This window comes from Anguilla anguilla, chromosome 5, assembly GCF_013347855.1.
Source record: "Anguilla anguilla isolate fAngAng1 chromosome 5, fAngAng1.pri, whole genome shotgun sequence".
NCBI classification, from domain to species: Eukaryota; Metazoa; Chordata; class Actinopteri; order Anguilliformes; family Anguillidae; genus Anguilla; species Anguilla anguilla.
Window position 1 is genome coordinate 59434129 of NC_049205.1, and position 24128 is coordinate 59458256.

General features: G+C 49.7%; 1 protein-coding gene across 1 annotated transcript; it reads right to left on the reverse strand.

Annotated features, from left to right (window-relative positions):
- Positions 1-907: 907 nt before the first annotated feature.
- Positions 908-24128, reverse strand: uri1 (URI1 prefoldin like chaperone). The gene is made up of 11 exons (XM_035418859.1): positions 23741-24128; positions 15825-15859; positions 14691-14769; positions 14103-14238; positions 7655-7746; positions 7200-7263; positions 5010-5220; positions 3994-4291; positions 3139-3293; positions 2370-2610; positions 908-2088 (listed from the first exon to the last, which is right to left on the reverse strand). The coding sequence occupies exons 1-11, from the start codon at positions 23810-23812 to the stop codon at positions 1900-1902; spliced, it is 1572 nt and encodes a 523-aa protein (XP_035274750.1). The 5' UTR covers positions 23813-24128; the 3' UTR covers positions 908-1899.

The window sequence follows — 24128 nt, forward strand, 5'->3', positions numbered from 1 at the left end:
CGGTCTCTAACGCAGCGGCGAGACGGAGCCGGCGGAGGTAACCAGCGGCAACCAACCGCGGGGTTTTAGCGGCCGGGCGGGTTCGTCTCCAGCGGAGCGCGGCGGCGCCCAGTCAGGCGAGCGAACGCCGGGTCGTCGGGCGAGCGAACGCCAGGTCGTCGGGCGAGTCGGCGGCGACGGGGACAGGGTCGGAACGGAGTCTGTCTCCGCCGTGTTCTCTCTCAGCCACGTCCGGTGATGACAGCGGGTTTTTCCACAGTCAGCGTGCGTGTCTGTCGGTGACGGTTCGTGTATTAAAGGGTACGCGCAGGGCGATGCTGAGAAATGCGTCTGCAGTTTGCCTAAGAAACTGCTACATTCAAACCGGTGCATCTCAAGGGATTCGTTTTACATTTGAGGCATTTAGCAGACACTCTTATCCAGAGCGACTTACACAACTTTTACGTAGCATTTTACATTGTATCCATTTATACAGCTGGATATATACTGAAGCAATTCCGGTTAAGTACCTTGCTCAAGGGTACAACGGCAGGGTCCTTACCCGGGAATCGAACCTGTGACCTTTCGGTTACAAGCCCAGTTCCTTACCCACTGTGCTACACTCCGTCCTCAATGTCGTTTCCTCAATCGTTTAGTTGTTGAACGCGGTGGAAAATGAACCTCCAAAGCGTTTAGCGGGTTTTATAAAGCACACACTAAATGCTTTTTTACAAGGCTGATATGAGCCCGTTCTATGTCCAATAAACACGTTCGTACGGACTCCCTGTCTGTAAACAAGACAGCAGTTTCTCCAAAAAAAAAAGGTTATTTTGCAACTCACAGAATGTAGGCTAAACAGGCCCTACTTACTAAAGCACGCGACCCAGAAGTGTCGATAGAAAAAAAAGACCAGACGTGCCACGAAAAGTCTTCACAAAAAAAACGTTTATTTTTCTTCCCATTTCAAGTTCACAGCACTTTTTTAAGCACAATATCTTTGCTTGAAACAGGCACATCACTGAAGCAGACACACATCAAAGGAAAAAGCAAGGAAAAGTGGCGAAAGCAAAGATTTTTTTTTTCCCCCCCTTCAAACCGGGGGCTCGGTTAGACTTACCGCGTCCTTAACTTCTTCCCCTCTGACTTACCAAGAGGAAACTGAAACCCAGCATGTGAAGGCATATGCTTGTCTATAGAGCCTAGCGTTCCTCACCCGTTTAAGGATCACCGAGCAGCCAGTCTTTGTAATTAGCAGCGCCCCCCTTATGCTAGTCCGGTGTGCGAAAGGGTGAGGCGAGTGTGGTCAAGCCGACCACAAGCCGACCACAAGCCTACACTTGGGAGGGTTACCAGTAGTCCTGGGCAAAAAAAAAAGGATTCAACACTACAACGAAATGATCACTTTTTGAATACACCAAGGAGGCCTGACCCTGGATCTGCCGGTCATGCTGCAGAAACGGGCGCGGCCAGTAGCGGGCGTGGCTCCTAAGGTAGACTGGCCACCTGTAAAGTAGACCCCTCCCACCTGCTGGCAGACTGGCACAGGTAAAGCTTCTACAGCAAGCGCACCTCCGCAGTGGGATCGCTGAAGATGGATTAGCCCCTATGTTACTGCAGGTGATGTCACCTAACGCCGCTGTCATGACTCCCCTTACCACGGGGGGGGGGGGGGAGAACCGCGAACGACGGGCAGCTAGCTACGGAGCCACAGAGAAACACAAAGCTCGCTGCTACAAGACCACTTAAAAGAAAAGGGTTCGAGTGATGATGAAAGGGAGGAGGAGGGGAAAAAAGAGAGGAGCTAGAGAGAAGAAGGATGGCACCTGCTTAGTGTAAAGTGTATCAGTACAAAATAAAGCTAAAAAGGGTTTGAACCCGGGGGAGGGGGGAGGGGTTTGGGGGGGGCGGGGTTTGAGGGAGTCACATGATCACTTTGGCCCTGGAGGCCTTGAACTTGGAGACCCTTTTGGGGGGCCCCTGGGGGCCCTCCGGGGCCAGGTCCTCACACTTCCTCTCTGGGATGGTGGGCAGCGCGGGCGGGGAGATGGTCAGGTGAGGAATGGACGACGGCAGCCCGGGGTCCTTCTCAACCACCGTCCCTGAAAATGCCTGTTTGAAACGCACGGAAAATAAGACAAGACATTGTATTTATTTTGGGACCCTCTTTTGTCCTTATTGCAGTGAAGGTCAGAGGGAAGCCATTGCTGACCCTGGGTTTCAGCTATACAGGCTGCCATCACTAATAAATGCAAAAGTAGCTTTACCTAAAAGTGGGTGGGTAAGTGAAAGGGGGCGGGGTCAGTAACCTCAAAGTGGGCGGGTAAGTGAAAGGGGGCAGGGTCAGTCACCTCAAAGTGGGCGGGTAAGTGAAAGGGGGCGGGGTCAGTCACCTCAAAGTGGGCAAGTAAGTGCGGGGCCCGGCCCGTGGGACTGTCCTGCTCCGAGACGCCCTCGCTGGTGTCGCTGTGGGCGCCCTCGTCGTGGCTGAGGGCGCGCCCGAACCCGCGGCGCTCCTCGAAGTCGGCGGCGCTGCTCTCGCTGGTGTCGCTGCACACGCTGTTCTCCCGGCTGCGCGACTTCAGGATGGACTTCCGCGGGACCAGCTCGCCGTTCACCACGTCCACGAACACCCTGCGGCCAACAGAGCGGGGGGCGTTAGCGTGCGTGTGCTAGCGCCCCCAGGGGCTAAACTCAGCCGCAGCACCGACACCAGAGGACGAGCAGCAGCATTTAAAACCAGGGGTACCCCCATCTGACCCGAAAAAGGGCCTTTGCAGGTTTTTGTTTTAGCCCAGCGCTAACACAGCTGATTCAACTCCTACACCCTTTTTGGATAAGATTAGACACCCCCTGTTTAAAGCTACCGCCCCAACTGTGAGGGGAGTGGCCTGTTGAGTGAGTGACAGGTGCAAATCACCTGTAGATATCAGCAGGTGATTTGATCTTGGGGAGCTCATGGTGGGAGTGGCCTATATCATGAGTGACAGGTGTGAATCACCTGTAGATGTCAGCCGGTGATTTGATCTTGGGGAGCTCATGGTGGGAGTGGCCTATATCATGAGTGACAGGTGTGAATCACCTGTAGATATCAGCAGGCGATTTGATCTCGGGGAGCTTATGAGGGAGTGGCCTGTAGGATGAGTGACAGGTGTAAATCACCTGTAGATGTCAGCCGGTGATTTGATCCTGGAGAGCTCGTGGTGGGAGTGGCCGTGGCCGTTGCCGTGGTTGCTGCCGTTCTTCTTCTTGCGTTTTGCCTCCTCCTTCCTCTCGCTGAACTTCAGCATGGTGTTCTTCCCCGTGTTGATCCTGACCTGGGGAGGGAGGGAGGGAGAGAGGGAGGAAAAGAGGGGGGGAGGGCCAGGAGGAGAGGAGACAGGGGAAGAGAGGGAGAGAACGAGAGGGGGGAGAGCCAGGAGGAGAGGCAACAGGGGGAGAGAGGGAGGGAGAGAAAGAGAGACAGAGAGAGAAAGAGGGGGAAAGAGCCAGGAGGAGAGGCGATGAGGGGTCAGAGGGAGAGACAGAGAGAAAGAGAGAGAGGGGGCAGACGGGAGGAGAGGCGACAGGGGGAGAGAGTCAGAAAGAGGGTCAGCGGAGAGAAGAACTCGGTCTTTTTTTAGGCCAGATCACACGCCAGGCTTCTCACACCGCATCACTGAATGCACACCGGGGAAGTGAAGTGCTCAGGTTTTAATGATTTCGCCTAATTATCTGGCAACCCTCCTAAGGTAAGCGCTAATTTATTTAAACTGCAACCCTCAGGCAGAGAAGCCTTTTTTCAGAATTAATTCGCTTTTCTTCCCATTTTTCTTCCTTTTCTCCCGCTGAAATTAAACTGAGCTCGATGTCCGCAGGTCAGGTGACTTCTGCACCTGGTTTAGTGCGCTTCCCAGCATGCTCGTGGGTGATGTCAAAAACGGCCCTTAAAACGAATGGAACCTCAGTAGAGGGGGGCGGAGCGGGGATACGGTGAGCGGCCCAGCGGGATTGGCGGTCTGGGGGGGGAGGGCTCACCTTCTTGGGCTCCTTGGTGTGACAGAAGTAGATGGTCGGCACGCCTCCCTCCTCGCCCTCTTCCTCGCCGTCTTCATCCTCCCCCTCCTCCTCCTCTCCCTCCCCGTCCGTGCGCGGCTGACCCGTCCCGTTGCTCTGGGGGGGCAGGGGCCCGGGGTCACCCCGATCCTCCGGGGGCCAGCCCTCGTCGCCGTGGAGCCCGTTGGTCAGGCGCCCCCCTTCGCCGTCCTTCTCTTCCTCGGAGGAAGAGGAGGAGGACGTCGTGTCCTCCCCGTTCATGTCGGCGGTGTCGAACGTTCTGCGGTTTGAGGGAGGAGGAGGAAAAAAAAAAACATTTAAAAACGGTAAAATAACACAGGTGTTTCCAAGCAGAGCGAGGGAGACGGAAATAAAGGGTTAAACAATGATGCAGAGGAGCGGGACAATGACAGAGGAAGAGCTTCCGTAAACACCGACGAGCGGACGGAGCCGGGCTCCGGCATCAAAGAGCAGGCGGGCGAGCTGTAGCCGCGTCGTCCGCGGGCTCGCGGCCTGGGAAACGAACGCGCGGCTCGGCCTGGGAGCGCTAGCACAGAGCCAGGCTTATTTTAGCACAGATTTCCAGCCATTGTTCATCTCTCAGGCAGCCCAACACGGGAGGCGCGCGCGTTCTCCACCGGGCCGAATGAAAAACATGCCTGCTCCATTCCTACCTTCTGCATTCGACGGTCTCGTTACTTAAGGCCTGTGACATCCTCACTGCGTGTGTGTGTGTGTGCGTGCATGTGTGTGTGCGCGTGTGTGTGTGTGTGTGTATGGGTGAGTGTGTGTGCGTGTATGTATATGGATGTGTGGGTGTGTGTATGGGTGAGTGTGCGTGGATGTGTGTGTGTGCATGCGTGGATGTGTATGTGAGTGTGTTCGTACGTGCGTGCCTGCGTGCATGCTTGTATGTTTGTGTGTGCGTGTGTGCGTGCGTGTGTGCGTGCGTGCGTGCATGGATGTGTGTGTGTGTGTGTGTGTGCGTCTCTCTGTACCTGTCCTCCTCATCCAGCTGCTCCTCCTGCGCCTCCAGCTCGTCCAGCCGGGCCCACAGCTCCTCCTCAGACAGAACTCCCCGCCGGCCCCCAGCACCTCCCCCCTGCTCCTGCATCTCCTCCTGCTCCTCCTCCTCCTCCTCCTCCGGCAGCTCCAGCACGTCCTCCACCTTGGGCTTAGAGAAGGGCTTATGGGCCAGCCGCCTCTTCCCTGCAAAGCACACACACAGTGAGTGTTTCCTAGCCACTGTTGTTTTAGGCTTGCTCCTGTGGGGGTCTAGGCCGGGGCTGTCTGTGAAGCGTATTGTGACAATTGCTGTGAAAAACGCTAAATAAATCTAATTTGATTGATTGACTGATTGATTGATTGATACAGTGGGGTCCCCGATCACTGAAACACACATTCTCCGATGCTGTGATCAGTGTTTTGAGTACGAATCAGCCAGAATATACAGGAACCAGCAGGAAATGAAGACAGAAACAGGTCTCTAGACTGGGTATGTGTCTGCATGTGTTTACAGAACAGTCACAGACACACGCACAATCATGCACACACACACACACACACAGAGACACACACACACACAGACAGAGACACACACACACACACACACACACACACAGACAGACAGACAGACAGACAGACACAGAGACACACCCACAAACAGACACGCACACACGCACACGCACACGCACACGCACACGCACACGCACACGCACACGCACACGCACACGCACACGCACACGCACACGCACACGCACACGCACAGACACAGACACAGACACAGACACAGACACAGACACAGACACAGACACAGACACAGACACAGTCTGCTGGGCTCTATGTGTAGAGGGCACTCCAGGGGTGACACGCCTTGTGTGAAAGTCAAGGGTGAGTCCTTGTGAGAGAGGCTCCCTCCCGTTTCTGCGCAGGAAAGGCTGCACTGAGCAGGGCGGCGCGTACGAGAACACAGCGCTGTAAGAGAACACGCCGTGACCGAGCACTTCCTATCGCGTCCACAAATTACGCAAAGATTTATGGGAAATGATTTCATCTTCCTGCTTACACCAGGGCGCACGGCTCAGATTAATTATTGATTAATCGCTTTCGAATTTAAGTTTTACGTTCAATAAAAATATAAAAATTAAACAGCAGACCAGCAATAGTGAACTGTTTGAAAGTTAAATTAATAAAAACATCCAACTACTTTATAAGGGCCACTCATTATCGTGGTATTGGCAACACCCCCTGAGCAATCAGTCCGCCAATGAAAAGGGAGGGGAGGGGGCGGGTCAGAATTTTTCAACCACCAATCACATTGAATCAGAATATCGAGCTGCTGAGTGGAAGGGTGAAGCCACTTCCTCTACACGTCCCTTTTAAACATGATTGACAGCAGAAACAAATCATCTGATCTGACAGGCACAGTGTCACAGGACAGAGCCTTACCAGGGCCCTCCAGCACCCCTCCACTGCATCCCACATCTCATTCTGAATAAACACCTGAACGTTTCGGGAAAAGCTGCACGCATCAGTCCCTCTGAAAACAACACCGTGAGCCGTCCAGGTGAGGATGGGCTCCCCCCAGAGAGACTGGCTGGTTCGTCCTGAGGTTGTGCTCCATTTGCCCACCTACAGAGTTTGGCCACTGTCACCCTAGATTAGCTTAAGGTGGGGGGGGTTAGGCCAGAGCCTTGCTGTAAATTGACAAATGATAGTCGTGAAATGTGCTGTACAAACACGTCGTATTTTATTCTGATTTGACTGCTCAGCTGTGGGTGGCTACCATCAAAGTCACATAAAGGCTGTGGTAAAAATCTGAGAGCTCTGCACTGTTCCCTCTTCAGACTGACTGTAAGGCAACGCTAAATAGTTACAGGTAAAGCTATAGTACAACGTGCTATAGTGTCTGAAAAAAACGATCATGCCGCAACGTTTAATAAAGCGCTTAGCACACTTGCGTGGATATTGAAAACTGACACGCAGAGTTTGAAATCACACAGGACCCGAAGGTAATTAACTCAAATCCGCGCTCTCGGCTTTTACGCTGTTATAAATTTGCGAATCGACTTTTGTCCGTTAATTTCATTTCTGGGCTGGTTATCTGAGCAGCAGTGGGGGGGACGCTGCTGGGGGGGGGGAAGGGGGTGGTTGGGGGGGCAGGCGGGCAGGATGGCGTGCAGCGATACCTTTTGTGAGGGATTCTTCTCCATCTTTCATCTCTTCTCTGATGTCCACATAGTCTCCCTTGTCCTGAAGGAGAGGAACCGCATTATACTCAAGAGAGGTGACATCATACAACTCACTGAAAACATCACACCACTGACTTCAACCTGTAATACATTCAAATGACTAATTATTCACATGTAATTATTCACATAAATCCTTTTCAGACTGGATGGAAGCTGCTCAATTGCTCCTAGCCATAGAAATATTATTATTATTATTATTTATTGAGCAGCCTGCTCTTTCTTCCTACCCTACATAGCAGGAATATAAAGGCTGAGCAGAAAATCCAGCCATTAGCAGAAGATTAGCAGACATGAACAGTGGGGACAGACAGAGGGAGCAGCAGTTAGCTCGAATGGGGGGGGGGGGGGTCAGGGTTGAACATCATTACGGAATTACTGCAGGTGTAACTTACGCCACTTAATTTTTGTAGATCTTCAGTGAATCCAGCACGGGTTTCAAAGTTCTTCACCACTTTGCTCAGGTCATCGAGGGTCTTCCTTACGTCTGCGAGCAGAGAACAGAAAGACACAAAGTGGAGTGAGAGACTGAGAGAGAGAGCAACAGAGATGCACTGACGGAGAGAGAGAGAGAGAGAGAGAGAGAGAGAGAGAGAGAGAGAGAGAGAGAGCAACAGAGAGGCACTGACGGAGAGAGAGAGACAGAGAGAGAGAGAGAGAGACAGAAAGAAATTCTGAGAGAGAAAGGAGAGGAGGGTGTGAGTGACGTAGTCGGGACAGATGGAATTCAGAGGAAATTCATTCTCAAGATCCGGAGGGCAAAAAAGTTAGCCTAAACACACACACACACACACATCTTTACCATCAACCATCAACCTCCCACCACCTCGCTCCCATTCAGCCATGTCAAACACGGCCACGAGGGGGTAAAAGAAATACAAAAATATTCCAAAGTTTGTGGCCTCAAACCGCACAGAGCATTTAGTCTCCCTCTCGCATCGCCTCAGCTGCATCTGTTGCCGGGCAGATTTCGGCTGGACGTGTAATTACAGGCCAGGTACGTGTTCTGCTGACAGGCATAATTTTATTTAAAGATCACTTCACCACCCGCCAACGTGTAGGACGGGACTTCACCTTAAACCGTACGTCACTCCATTCAGGGGTGCCTGTGAGAAACGCTTAAATGCGTTCACAGTCATTTGGTGCACAGCTAACGAATCGTTTGTGCGAGCAGCTGCCGAATCAAAGGCAAAACAAAAATGGACGGTCCGTTCTGCTGAATCTAACTAACAGAGAGAGTCGCACATTCGTACAGATCGATTCGCCTCCGCGGCAGGGACACAACGTCCCCTGGAAACGAAGAATACGTTGCCATGACGTTTGGTAAACACAGCGACGCGGGAAAAGACGGAAGCACCCTTTTACGTTTAAAAAGTTCGCCTCGTCTTCCTTTGAATAATGTTTAAGCTCCAACGGAAATATTTGTTCTGAGATTTTAAGTCTGGCATATGATACTGGGAAATGTTTCATTAGTTCTCACAAACTACATTTTCATAACGAATAAAAAAAATGTATAAAGCAGCTACAAAAAAAAAAAAAAAAAACTAGCAGTTCATTCCAGAATAAAAAATTTCACGTAAACAGACTGAGAATACTAAGAACAGAAAAAACTGTTGGTTCGTATTTGTGAGCGAGCACGTGTAAGTGTGTGTGTGTGCGAGCATGTGCGAGTGTGTGTGTGTGTGTGTGTATGCGTGTGTGTGTGTGTGTGTGTGTGTGTGTGTGTGTGCGCGCGCACGCCCGTGTGTGAGAGCGTGCGTGTTGATATATAAACATAAAAGCTAATTTGTTTTAAATATTTAAATAGAGGCCCAGGGGTGAATCTAATGAATCATGGAGGGAGGAGAAGGGAAGAAAAAAAAACCTAAAAGAAAAATGAAAAAGGAAGCTTGGCTATTCATCATTATAATCTGCGAGAATTCCACTGCCGTCCTGCCAGCATTATGAACAGGCGTACCTACAGCGCTCCACCTACACCTGGGGTACCACACCTCCCCCAATTACACACGGGTACCACACCTTCCCCTTATTACACCCGGGGTACCACACTTCCCCCAATTACAACCGGGGTACCACACCTTCCCCTTATTACACCCGGGGTACCACACCTCCCCCAATTACACCGGGGTACCACACCTCCCCCAATTACACCAGGGTACCACACCTTCCCCTTATTACACCTGGGTACCACACCTCCCCCAATTACACACGGGTACCACACCTTCCCCTTATTACACCTGGGTACCACACCTCCCCCAATTACACACGGGTACCACACCTCCCCTAATTACACCAGGGTACCACACCTCCCCCAATTACACACGGGTACCACACCTCCCCTAATTACACCTGGGTACCACACCTCCCCTAATTACACCTGGGTACCACACCTCCCCTAATTACACCAGGGTACCACACCTTCCCCTTATTACACCCGGGTACCACACCTCCCCTAATTACACACGGGTACCACACCTTCCCCTTATTACACCCGGGTACCACACCTCCCCCAATTACACTCCGGTACCACACCTCCCCCAATTACACTCCGGTACCACACCTCCCCCAATTACACACGGGTACCACACCTTCCCCTTATTACACCCGGGTACCACACCTCCCCCAATTACACCCGGGTACCACACCTTCCCCTTATTACACCTGGGTACCACACCTCCCCTAATTACACTCCGGTACCACACATCCCCCAATTACACACGGGTACCACACCTTCCCCTTATTACAACTGGGTACCTACCACACCTCCCCTAATTACACTCCGGTACCACACCTCCCCCTTATTACACCCAGGGTACCACACCTCCCCCTTATTACACCAGGGTACCACACCTTCCCCTTATTACACCTGGGTACCACACCTCCCCTAATTACACCAGGCTACCACACCTTCCCCTTATTACACCTGGGTACCACACCTTCCCTAATTACACCAGGCTACCACACCTTCCCCTAATTACACCAGGGTACCACACCTTCCCTAATTACACACTGCCAAAGAGCCCAAACCAGCTTCGCTTCTTCAGAAATGTAACAGGACTGTGGGACTGAGGATTCCGAGATCAGCCCGGCCGGCGCTGAAGGGGTTAAGCCCGAGCCGCGTTACAGGAAGAAAAATGACAGCATAAACAGTTCATAAAAACCTGGCAGCCCCCGATGTCTCTCCAGATCATTAAATTTCAGCAACAATTAGACCTTTTTCCCTCACCACGGCGACGGCGGCGAGTCAGGGCCCCCGTTGCCATGGAGAATCTGAGCCCTTAAGTCATACATCTTTGATTGGGGAAAAGGTCATCTGCAGACAGCCTAATAACTGAAGGAGCTGTTTGACAGATCTCATCCGAGCGTGAGCGCGTAACAGGGGGGGAAGAACTAGGGCTGTTTAAAAAGCTGGGGCGTACGTGTGAGCGTGCGTGAGCGTGTGAGTGTGTGTGTGTCAGCATGTGTGTGTGCATGTGTGCGTGTGCAAGTGTGAGCGTCAGCGTGTGTGTGTGTGTGAGCATGTGTGAGTGTGTGTGTGCGTGTGTGCGAGTGTGAGCGCGAGTGTGTGCGAGCGTGTGTGTGCGTGAGCGTGTGTGAGTGTGTGCGTGAGCATGCGTGCATGTGTGAATGTGCGTGAGCGTGTGTGCGAGCGTGTGTGTGTGTGAGCGTGCGTGTGTGCATGTGTGAATACATGTATGAGTGTGTGTGTGCGTCTGCGTGCGCTCTCTTGCGTGCGTCTGCGTGTCAGTGAGAAGGCGAAGGTTAAGGACTGTTTGTGCTGCAGCAGACCCAGGCTGATACAGCCTCCAACCGAGACGACAGCGAAGGGAACATCACTTCACACAAATAATTCCAGCTTTCATCAATGGAGGTTTTTTAAAGAGAAGGTCAAAGTCAAACAAAACAAAACTCAAATTAAAAATACATTCTGGGGAGGGGATGCGGGGGTGGGTGGGGGTGCCATTGTCAATGCAAATGAAGTGTGGAAGAACAGTGGGAGTTTTGCCCATCTCCCGAGACATTTCCCTGGTATTTACACCGAGTTATGACAGCCTTTTGAGCCGAAAATTACATGTAGGCTTTTAAAGAAATTGCCGTTTCAAAAAAATTACAGACGCGCAAGCACTATTCCCCCTAATCGCCAGCGCGTGCTGCGGGAATCCTTTTAAACCGCGCCTCAGCGCGCGAAGCGGACCGCGAAAGGCCGTCAAGCCAGACCCCGCCGCCAAAAAAAACCGCCAAAGAGGAGGGCGGAAATCCTCTCACACTCGACCTACAAGTGACCTTGACCGTCGAGACTCGGGGGGGGGGGGGGGGGCGAGAAGCGGCACCCCGTCTCTCCTCCCAGCCGCGTTTACCCAGAAGCGCCGGCGGCGGCAACGTTATCTCGCCGCGGGGGCTCCTCGGACCGCTCCGCCCGCCATTTCTGTCGCCGTGGTTATTTATTTGTTTGTTTGTTTGCCGGCGGACCCTTATCCGGAGATTCCAGAGCTCGGCATTAGCATATCCTTTCAGCGCCGCTGGATAAATGCCCCAGCGATTCAGGTTGAGCACTCCAGCTCACTGACACTGCTCCACCGGGGGGTTTAACTGCATAAACTTTGGTGGGGGAAAGGGGGGGGGCGGGGGAGGACTCACTAGAGGGCGCTGTAGGCCAGCATCCAGCCTGAAGGTCATTTTTATGATTGACCCAGACCCTGGCGCTGACCTATTGCAGAGATACTTAAACGAAGGATTCGTGAACAGGAGCAGATAAAATGGATGACGGTGCAAAGCCTAGCCTAGTGGCGCTAGCTTAGCATTTTACAATATTCGTAGCACTTCGTGGCATTGCGGCCTAACTCAGATAAAAACGAGATACCGTTTTTTTAGCTGAATAAATATTAGTTGTCGCACCTCACGATTCACCACACATCAAGGAAGACAAGTCCCGGGGGCAGCCTGCAGAGAGCACACAGGACCCGCGCGCTAGGAGGGCCGCCCCAAGGCCTTCCCAAGCCATTATCACAGCGGAGCCCTAACGCTGCGTTTAGTGGCAGACACGGGGCCAGCCTAATACACATACAGAGAACTGGAAACTGACCCCACGGCCCACACCCCCCCCCTCCCACAGACCCCCCCCCCCCCCCCAGTGCGAAGCAGCAGCAGGAGGTTTTGATAAGCAGCTCATCAAACATCTGCGAGGAGAGGGGCAGAGAGGAGAGGAGAGGAGGAGCGTTTCCGCTGAATATTAATGGCGCCCGAGACTTCGATACCCCCCGCTGCTCCATAGCGCTCCCGGCTCTCAGGCCTGATAATTCACTGACGCGGCGTCGCGGCGCCTTTTATAATTAGCGCGCGAGGCTGAGTCATGATCACCTGTCTGCGCCGCGCAGGTCGCTAGCCGCCGTCGCCATTAAGAGGGGTGTGAACCTAAACCCCGTTAAACAGCCTGACACAGCTGCAAGGGGGAGAAAGGGGGAGCCCATCATCTCTCACACACACACACACACACACACACACACACTACGACCCGCGCAGAGGTTATCAAAATAGGGCAAGGGTGTGCAGCAACAGCCCTGGAGGAGGGCCACTGTTTATAGGACTCTGTGCTGAAAGGTGTGTTGTGAGGACTCTGTGCTGAAAGGTGTGTTGTGAGGACTCTGTGCTGAGCTGGAGGTGTGTTGTGAGGACTGTGCTGAGCTGGAGGTGTGTTGTGAGGACAGTGCTGAGCTGGAGGTGTGTTGTGAGGACTCTGAGCTGGAGGCGTGTTGTGAGGACTGTGCTGAGCTGGAGGTGTGTTGTGAGGACTGTGCTGTGCTGGAGGTGTGTTGTGAGGAGTCTGTGCTGGAGGTGTGTTGTGAGGACTCTGTGCAGGAGGTGTGTTGTGAGGACTCTGTGCAGGAGGTGTGTTGTGAGGACTCTGTGCTGGAGATGTGTTGTGAGGACTCTGTGCTGAAAGGTGTGTTGTGAGGACTCTGTGCTGAAAGGTGTGTTGTGATGACTGTGCTGAGCTGGAGGTGTGTTGTGAGAGGTGTGTTGTGCGGGAGGTGTGTTGTGAGGACTCTGTGCTGGTGGTGTGTTGTGAGGACTCTGTGCAGGAGGTGTGTTGTGAGGACTCTGTGCAGGAGGTGTGTTGTGAGGACTCTGTGCTGGAGATGTGTTGTGAGGACTCTGTGCTGAAAGGTGTGTTGTGAGGACTCTGTGCTGAAAGGTGTGTTGTGATGACTGTGCTGAGCTGGAGGTGTGTTGTGAGAGGTGTGTTGTGCGGGAGGTGTGTTGTGAGGACTCTGTGCTGGTGGTGTGTTGTGAGGACTCTGTGCAGGAGGTGTGTTGTGAGGACTGTGCTGAGCTGGAGGTGTGTTGTGATGACTGTGCTGAGCTGGAGGTGTGTTGTGAGGACTGTGCTGAGCTGGAGGTGTGTTGTGAGGACTGTGCTGAGCTGGAGGTGTGTTGTGAGGACTGTGCTGAGCTGGAGGTGTGTTGTGATGACTGTGCTGAGCTGGAGGCGTGTTGTGAGGACTGTGCTGAGCTGGAGGTGTGTTGTGAGGACTGTGCTGAGCTGGAGGTGTGTTGTGATGACTGTGCTGAGCTGGAGGTGTGTTGTGAGGACTCTGTGCTGGAGGTGTGTTGTGATGACTGTGCTGAGCTGGAGGTGTGTTGTGAGGACTGTGCTGAGCTGGAGGCGTGTTGTGAGGACTGTGCTGAGCTGGAGGTGTGTTGTGAGGACTGTGCTGAGCTGGAGGCGTGTTGTGAGGACTGTGCTGAGCTGGAGGTGTGTTGTGAGGACTGTGCTGAGCTGGAGGTGTGTTGTGATGACTGTGCTGAGCTGCAGGTGTGTTCAGGAGGTACGGCAGAACTCACGGCTCTTCCGGTGCTCAGCCAGGTCCGCCGCCTGCTTGGCCGAGCACTTGGCGAACCAGTTATCTCCCAGCAGCACCGTCACCTCGTTGGTGTGGACCAGCTTCCCCGGCATGAAGGCAAGAGGTCCGAAGGGTACCTGACACACGGAGGAGGGAAGAACAGACGAAGAGAGAGAGAGAGAAATGCAGGGAGAAGAGAGGGGGTCACCAGCATGAAATGGGGAAGAGAAAGAGTAAAAAGATGGGTAGCAGAAGGCAGGAAGTGGATGAGAAAAAAGAGGAAAGGGAGAAGGAAAAAGAAGATGGATGATGAAAGATGACGTGGAAAGGAAAAGGGGTGGGGGAAAGCAGAGAAAGAGACAGAGAGAGAGAGACGGAAACAGCAAGAGAGAGAGAACGATTCATTAAGAGCGAAGTACCCATCACAGCTCTTCACACATGGGTCAGTTCTAATGGGGAATGCTCGCAATGTCCTCTCATTTAAAACACACCGCACACTCAAAGGACCCGTGCGCACTCCACACAGGCACGGGGGCGGGACCGTTACCACTCACCACCACGACTCCAATCAGGCGGGGGCGGAACGTACCATGATGTCATAGGACAGCCTATCCGGAAGCGTACCGAGCCTCTCCTGCAGGGAGCTGTAATCCGCCTCCACCTTTTTCCTGCAACCATCGCAGACACAAAGCTGAGCCAAGCAGCGGCCGCACGAAGGGTTTTACACGCAACTCTCACGCAGCATCCGGGTACCATCTCTATAAACGGAGTTTATGTAAAACAAATAAGGCTGGCTAAGATGCTCTGGATAACAGCATCAGATACATGGCAAAAACGCAAATGCACACAAGGGGAAAAACCGTCTAAGCACACTAGATAGCACTACGCTTACGACCAGTTGACCTTTGTCAAAGTTTTTTTTCCCCCCCTTTGTTGCACCAGGACCAATATTTGACTATCGGAGGTGTGAGGTGCTAATTTTTGCTAAAATGCAAATGTAAAAATATACAACTGGGCTAATAACACCTGCCCATGCAAAGCGGCTAAGAGCAACCAAATTTATTTTTCTAGCGAATACGGGGTCAATTTCAGATTTGAACGCAGGGCCACAGGTTATCTAAAGCAAAAAGCAAATGAAGCAGTCACATTGCTCGGTGCTTCACATCCCCGTTAAACGCGAATAAATCCCTTGGTAAATCCCTACGGAACAAAGGCCTAGTCATCAAAACATGCGCGCTGCACACAAACGCAGGCCCTTTTCATAGACCCTTTGTGACGGCTCCACTCGCTAGAGACAATAGTGAAGAGCGTCAATACGACACACCGCGCAGGCCTGCGATACCACCTGCCGAAGCCTGCAAGGCCATCGCTGACAGAAGAGCGCTCAGGCACAGCGAACGCGCTTCCGCTCCACCTCTGATCTCACGAGCTCTTCGCTGAATGAGAGAGGAGGAGCTGAGACCGTTACAGAACCAAGAGAAAGTGCAAGCAGGTAGGCCGCTCTTTTCACCGCCTCCATCCCGGTCTCGTCAAAGCCTTTTCAGCCACCGTTAGTCCGACGCGGTCAGGTTTCGACCTTTAAAGGCATTCGCCATGAGAACAGCTGCTAAGAAAAAGCCGCCTTTTATTGATTTTTTTTTTTTTGGGGGGAAATTGAGACGCCAATCAGATCATCTAAGCCAATCGGATAACGGGAAAGGAGAATGAGGTGGGCGGTACTCACCAGTGTTGGATCTGCTCCTCACAGCCAGTGACCACCTGTCATTGAGATATCGAAACAAACAGCTGTTAATAAGTCGTTCACACGCACAGGGCATGCCCGAATACAGACTCCGTCCTTCGGAATGTCCCGGAACAATCACCGAACCGTCCCATCATGCTGCACTTCCGAACTGCAGGCTGGGCGGAACCACTGCAGCCTCGCATTAAAACGCAAGCGCTTCCTGACATTAAAATTCCACAACTGCGAAAATTATAACTTCCTAATATCCGCTAAATGTGGGAACCCAGCACAATAACCAATGACATCCCTCGAGCCATTTTCTGAGACATTCAAGGCCAAACTCATTTTCCATCATTATTTTCCGCTCGCAAACTGTGTTTGTTTGGCGTAATTGTATTTACCACTGGGGGTAACGTCATTAGGGTAACAGCATCTCAAATTTAAAAGAGAAGGAATAAAGGAATGCAGCCAATGGCCTGAGAGCTCACGCCCGAGGTGCTCATGAGATCACAAGGTGTTCGGCTGACTGAAGAAGACTGCTAATCCATCAGATGTAATCGAATCAGAGCAGCATTTGGGAGCGTTACTGGGCTTCTTAAATGGCTTGTGCGTGCCTGCCTGATACCCAGGCAACGTAGAAGCTTCTGGAAACACCTATGGACTCCATCACGCAGACCAGGACACTCTAAAGGAGCTCACAGGTCAGCGGAACCTGCCAGACATGCAACTTCATGCAAACTAGAGGTGCAGCACAATGCACTGGTGGTGGCAGCTAAAAGCATTAACAATTACAATATTTTTACTCAGCAATAATAATTGGCTATATTGAGATGCGTCGTGTCCTCTGGTTGACACCCTTTCCAAGTTGATCCTCTGCCATCCGTTCCTGGAATTTCCAACCTTTTGTGATGTCACGGGCCAAAAAATGAAAAGGAACAGCTCAAAAAAAAAAAAAAAAGTGCTCAAATCAGGAAAATAGGAGGAAAATGCTGAAGAGCCACAACCTCTCTATCCAGATTATAACAGTCCCTGTGTTGTTATCTTTTTATTTTCTTTTTTGGTTTTTACAGATAGGCCCCCCCCTTGCCAACCCCCCGTGTAGTCTACTTTATAGTGTAGCGGTTGTTTGCCCTCTCTCAAGATCTGTCAAAAGACAATGCTGAGAGAGAGACAGAGGATCACTCTTGGCGTGGAAATTTCCATAATTCCACACAGCACCCACCCTCTCCTGTTTGACAGGCCTATTTCTCAGCATTAATAATTTACAGCACATTACACGAGTCATTCACAATATATCAGAATGGCAGCCTGTGTACAATTAAAAAGGCACACAGACACACGGGGGGACAGGCAGCATTAGTCAGTCAGTGGGCTACAGGACACCTTGAAGTGCGGTGGCAGAGGAAAAAAATAAAACAAAGAGAAAAGTAGATGTGTAATAAAGCTGAAAATAAACTTCTCGCATTGTCAAGAAGCCCAGGCTTTTCCACACGTTTAAAGCCATACATCAACAGTGACAAAATGTCTCATACATAAAAGACAGACACACACACACACACACACACACGCACGCACACCCAAACACATACACATGCACACACACACACGCGCACGCGCACACACGCACACCCAAACACATACACATGCACCCACCCACACACATACACACATACACACAAACACACACAGCACCACATGACACTGCAAAGACTGGGGGGGGACGTGAGGATCATCTCATCCATAACTGGGGGTAAGCCGTGGGTTTCCTGCGATCGTCAGAGCAGCTAACGATACTTTGTTTGCCGCCTTTTTTTTTTTTTTTAGCCGTGCGATCTAAATGCCGCAGCGATATGATCCTGGCTGTCTGCCTTTGAGAAGAAGAAAAAAATGGAATTGATTAAAAATCCAAAGAAGCGATAAGCCTTTCTGCAGGGCTCCTCGTCATTAGAAAACATGGTTACTGACAGCACGCCCAAATCAATCCACTGAAATAAAAAAACCCGTCAGAGAGTCGATCTTCGGAACGGCGATGAGGCACGTCGGTCGGTGGCTGGAAGGTGCTGAGATTTAGGAATACGCATCACACATGTCAATAGGGATTATGCGTCAGCTTTTTATCTTTCTGCTGCACACATACCTTCTACTGCAAAAGAATAATAGTTCACTTATTTAATAATGTTTTTTTTTTTTAAATCACACTACACCGAATGCACTCGTATTGGCACCTACTCAGATCACCTGAGTAGCCAATCGGCAGCAGTGATTGGCCCGTTTAAAAGGGTCCCGCCCGTGAGCCCTCACGTGGGGACTTGTATTCGGCCTTGGCGTCACCGCGAAATGAGGGCTACGGTCGCCAGGATATTTCCCGCTCCCGTCACCTAGGCGACCCTGCAGGTGAACCGCGCACCAGCAGTCCGCCTATGCCAGGTGCGTACGAGGTGCGGAGAGTCCTCCCGCACACCACAGAGGAAGAGAGGCAGCGGGGGATGCCTCACAGGACGGGCACGCTACCCCGCACCTGCCCAACACTGCCCGAGGCAGCGAAGGCACATTCAACATTTACCGATAGAGAAAAATAAATGGCTGTATACAAGCAGCCCGTGGAATGAAAGACACCTACATACACATCTCTAAAACTGCACACACCAGTACATGGGTGAACAGAATGGTGAATAAAGTGTAGGGTCTTGTGACCTACCGTTTGCAGGTTTGATTCTCAGGTAGGACACTACAGTTGTGCCACTGAGCAAGGTACTTAACCTGAATTGCTTCAGTATGCTGGTGTACGGACGGATACTATGTATAAAAAGCAAAAGTTGTCTAGCTTAGATCACTCTGGAAGAGAGTGTCTGCTAAATGCCAGTAATGCAAATGCAACGTAAATGACCAGAACCCCAGTCCAAAAGAAGCATCACTTGCAGGCACAGTTTTTTTTTTTTTGAAACAGGGGCAGTTGAATTGATATAAATGCAGGCAGCAAGCTGTCACTGTCAACGGGCCTGCATTGAAATCAATGATTAATACATTCAGAACACCGCAACAACAAACTCCGAGGGGCTACAAAGGCCGTGCTTCGCTTCCTTGACAACAGCCAATAAGCAGGGTCCTCGTGCCAGCGAGGCGGCCGGCTCAGATGCCTGGTGGAAAGTGGCCGACTCCAGCTGCGTGCCCGTGAATAAAACCGCTTTAATTAAAGGAATTATAACTGGGGGAGGGGAGGGGGATTTGGCGGAGAAACGCGACAGGAAACAGGCCCTGGCGTTTGACACTCGCGCCTTCAAAAAACAAAAGCCATATAGGAACAAAACGCTAATACAGCCCCTTAGCACCAGCTTTCTTCCCCCAACACATGTTTTTTTAAAAATAATAATAAATAAATAAAACAGAGTTGGAACTCTTTCCCGTTTAAATCACAGCTTTGACATTTCAGACCTTTCGAGCACCACTCTTTACATTCAGCAGATGAACAAGCAGCCAGATGTTTCAAACAAAAGGACAACTGGAGCCATATATTATCTATGAAAATATTAGATTCAAATATGCAATTTTATATACAATGCTGCACACGGAACATAATTGTGCGACGCATTTATGCGATCTAAATTAGAGGAAATTCGGCTTGCCATTACAGTATTACCAAGGGCACACAGATGTGTCATCTGAATGCTTTCCTTTTCATTAGTGTTTGTAGTCAGAAGGCATTCTGCCGGTTTGTTTCAATCACACCGTTTAAAGAGACGCACCTTCTAAAATGCATCTGGGAAGAAAAAAAACACACAGCAAATCGATTAAGTGCCACTTGTGAAAGAGACGTTTCAATATTGTAGGTTTGCAGCATTTCCCTCCGACGCGATTAATTCCAGCTGCAATGGCAAAGCCTTCACTTCTTGAATCGTCATTTTAACTTCGACATTATGTTTTAAACAATATTTTCTTTTAAAAACGTCTGCTTTTGGTGTGCAGTGGCGGGCTCTTGAAGGGGAAAAAACGTATCCATCGGCAGTCTATAATCAACCCCGGTGAGAAATCACGAAAACGCAAGCAATTAACCAGCGCATTAATAAGGGTTTACGTCCATTTGTTCGATCGATGCACGAGGTGGGAAAAACTGGCACTTACTCAAAGCGTGAGAAACAGCTCGGGAAACAAAGTGAGCCATGCTATTCCCTCTGCTTACCACAAGAGGGAACCAAGTGCGCAATTATGTAGCGTTACACGCTGCCCTACATGTACTTTTGACCTCCAACCAAGGAGTTGGAGTTCAACTTCAACTTTCCTTACGTTACATGTTGGTTATACGTTTTCGTGTGATATATGGCCATTAAATACTTCATTAAATCAAACCAAAATATCTAACATTTCAACAATGAATGAGCATTCCACTTTTGGCACTGCAGTTAGAACTAGGTTACTGATATACAAAATAACTTCCAGATACCACACTTGACAAAGTGTAAATAGACCTCAGTATGTGGTTGAACAGAGTTATTTTGGCTATAAAGATGTCCAATCTTATCCGAAATGGGCCGGTGTGGGTTCATGCTTTTGTTTTACCCCTGCACTACAACACCCGATTCATCAGATTAACTAATCTGGGTTTCGTTACTCGCGCTGAGCTTTAGAGTACTCATTATCCTTGCCATCTGGGACACTTCAGCAATAGAGGCACCCGAGTCAGATTTTAAGAGTCCACCTGGAACAAAATAGCGTGGAGCTCATAGGAAGCAGGTATCTAATTTCCACTGGCAGTGTGAACTTCCTATATTGCGCTCGCAAAAAAAATACATTACGAGGTAGATATCGCTAACGCACACAGGACGTACTGCCAGACCTAAAGTTGGATGCAACTCCTGGTTGCAGGCAATAGGGGGAGACAAAATAAGCATTCGTCATGGGGAAATTATCATGTGACTTAATGCCAGTTTAGACTGCCCTCTTTAACGCCTTCCTTTTTCAATTATGGGATTATCGCGACTAAAACACGGCTGAAACAAAAACACAAGGACACGGAACAATTGTGTTTTCTCTCAAAATAAATACATTTTTAACAACTACAGTTTTTTTGACTGACACGTTACCGCAGCTAACTTAAGTACTGAGTAAGAGGGGTACTATCCGTTATATTTTAGTAGATTTGGTATATAGGGCGTTATTGTGAACACAGCTTTTCGCAAAATACAAGGCATAAAATAAAACCGAAACTATGCTTCACAGGGGTTCTGCAGCAACCGTTTCTGAGAACCGAGTACTAATCTCATCCAACGGGGGAATAACACGGCTGTCGCCACAATAAACAACATGACGCAAACAAGCTCCCGAGACCGGGGCCAAAGCAGGAGATTAATGCACACTGTTAATGAAGGCCAACTGAACCTCACGTCTCCAGGGAGTTGGGGGGTGGGGGGTGGGGGGTGGGGGGGGACCCAGGGGACATGTTTGGTTGGATATGTGAAGGTTACTTCCATGGGGAGTGTGTGAAGCAATACTGTAATAACATCCCAGGCATAAATTCTCATCTACAGTACTGGTATGGTTTTTGGTGATAAAGAACTTCAAGCACCCTGTAACTACAAAACTGCCCACATTACTATAACTGGGGCCCTGAGCTGTGTCCACTTCAGATCCCCTCTGTAAGCGCTGGCCACACATGGCACAGGGGTAAATGATGCAAAGGGGTATGACATAACTGCAGTCTATACTACTGAGGGTAGGCGAGGGATTACTACACAATACTGGATTGATAGGATTACCCCGTGGCCTAGTTTTGAGTCTTTAACCAATGTGACTGAATTCATAAAATATGGAGAAAAAAAATAACAAGACTGGGTCTAGTTAACTTGCCAATTAAAACATTTTCTGTGCAATGTAGTATGTAGAGAAATTCGCTAGTTTTTTTTTTTTGTTTGTTTTTTTTAAATTTCACTGAAATGTTTAGCAAAGTTGGGGATAAGAAGATTTTTTTAATTATTATTATTTAAAAGTTAACCTAAACCCAGCTACATTTTTAGCACTATGTGCCTGTTATATCTCCACAACAATGCGTGCCCTGGCACAGTATCCAGGATTAATGCTGCCCGGTCTCTCCAGTGACAGCAGTGGCACAGTTTAGCCGTTGGATGAATCACTCTGGATAAGAGCATCCGCCAAACCCCTAAAATGTAAATTAAATGGGAACCGGAGAGCTTAGAACCAGCCTGCAGAGGTAACTCGACACACAAGCCTCTCACTAGAGGTCATGACCTAGACATTAGTCACGTTGAGGTCTGGCCTTCACCCCATGACCCTGTGACCCTGTGCTGACAGGACAGGTCCCATCTGTTTCAATGCCTCAACACTCGACAGAGAGAGAATTAAGAAAACAAGCCCCACGTCTCCTGCCACTGATCAAATCTGATTTGTCAGTGGATGTCAGATTTCAATACATTTCCATATCTGCCTCAGACTCCAAACTATGTTTAAGGTAAATCGTGGTGGGAAATCCCGATATGACAGCATGACTTACTTAAGCCCTTGAACTTCAGAAAAACAGCATTTACAAGATCGCAATATTGGAAGATGGTGATTTATAATAAATATTAAATGCATTAATTTCAGTGCTGAGCAGATTCCATTTTGTGCATACTACACAGACCAACTGAGACGTTGGGATTAGGGAAAGAATGAGCTAACTGGATGATTTATCGTTTAGGGAATCTGTGTGGAATTTGCCGAGCACCGTTCAGGAAAATTAGACTTGAGACTCCAGTATACATCCAAACAAAAGTAGTCTCAGTCCAGCGATAGGTAGGTATAGACCTAGTTACTGTTTTGTGAAACTTCCTCTTCGAACTCACGCTAAATTACGCGACAATTGGAGGGTCCTGAAATAAAACTACGATTTATTTTTTCTCAGTAAACTGAAAAAAAGAAAAATCCGTTCACAAAATTGAGCCAACTCTTCCTGCAGAGTTCCCAAACCATGTTGCGACACTTCAAAACGAACCATACTGTTTGTCCAGGAAATATCTGCGCAGGCTATTTGGTTTTTGAGGCCTATATCATGTTACAAGAGGCCAAAAAACGATGGACCACAAACACTTAGGCTCAGGAAAACACTCTCTATTCTCAATCTCCTATTCGATTATATTACATTCTCGAGTTCTATTGGTTGAAAAATCTCGTTTGAAGTTCTGCCAGCTAACTCCTACGATTCGCAAATGAATCCACTAGCCAACTTGCTATCTACTTGGACGTCCGTGAACGAGCACCTGTGCTAGCTATGCTGTCATAATGCGAGAAGTTTTTTGTCATAACTTATGAAAGTCTTCACGTTGACATGGTAATTTATGAAATGCTAATGTGGTTATAAACAAAGAGTCGTCATGACGACCGACCAGTTTAGGAAAAACATGTTTAGCAAACACACTTCTTGCACAAGCTGCCTGACGTTGTAGATACGTAGCCCGAGAAACAGGAGAGGGCACAAACGAAAGCGTGCACGCTGGCTGCCATTGCAAATCAGCTAACTAGCTTAGCTTCAATCCAGTGCATGAAAATGCATATGTACGCAAACACTGCACGGAACCAGACTTCATTCGACTAGCTTCAGTTAGGCAGTTGATACAGGGCAGTAAAACAATGTCCACTGCAATAAACAGATGCAACACGTGATAAGGAAGTTTCTAGAAATACTAGCTAGCAAGCAAACTTTCGTTTCTGCTATTCCTGCAGACACTGCTTCAATCCAATACCCTGTGCATACCTATATTGTTCAGAATACCAGATTGATAGTTTTTCAAGCAGTACACCCAATGCAGACCCTGGCAGTAAATTATGTTTGCATGAAGTAGGTCACGTCGTTTCCTGGGTCCGCGTGGACGTGCAGAATTAAAAACCCAACGGACTGACGTTCTTTAGGGCTTTTTCCGTCTTTTTACCTTTTTGTGTTCTTCGCGAAGTCGACGAACCCCATGCGGGAATTCGTCTTTCCGCACATGTCTTTCGGACATTCTCCCACGTGTTTATAAAATGAAACCTGTGAGTTTTATGAACCACAAAATGAAAACTCAGGGGTTGTGAGTCCTAAAGAAATGTTTATGGATGCAATTGCAAGAATTTTCCAGGTCGTCCGGTCTCCTTTTACTCATCAATGGAGCAGCGGCAATTATCCAAGACTTCGGGAGTGAGACCATTTCACACTCGCATTTTAGGGCTTCAACGTTTTCCAAAAATTTCCTCTTGAATATCGTTTCCCCTGGAGTCTCAGCGTCGCCTCTCAGTCTGCGCCATGTTCCTCTGTCTTTTTCGCAATGTACTCTGGGTAAA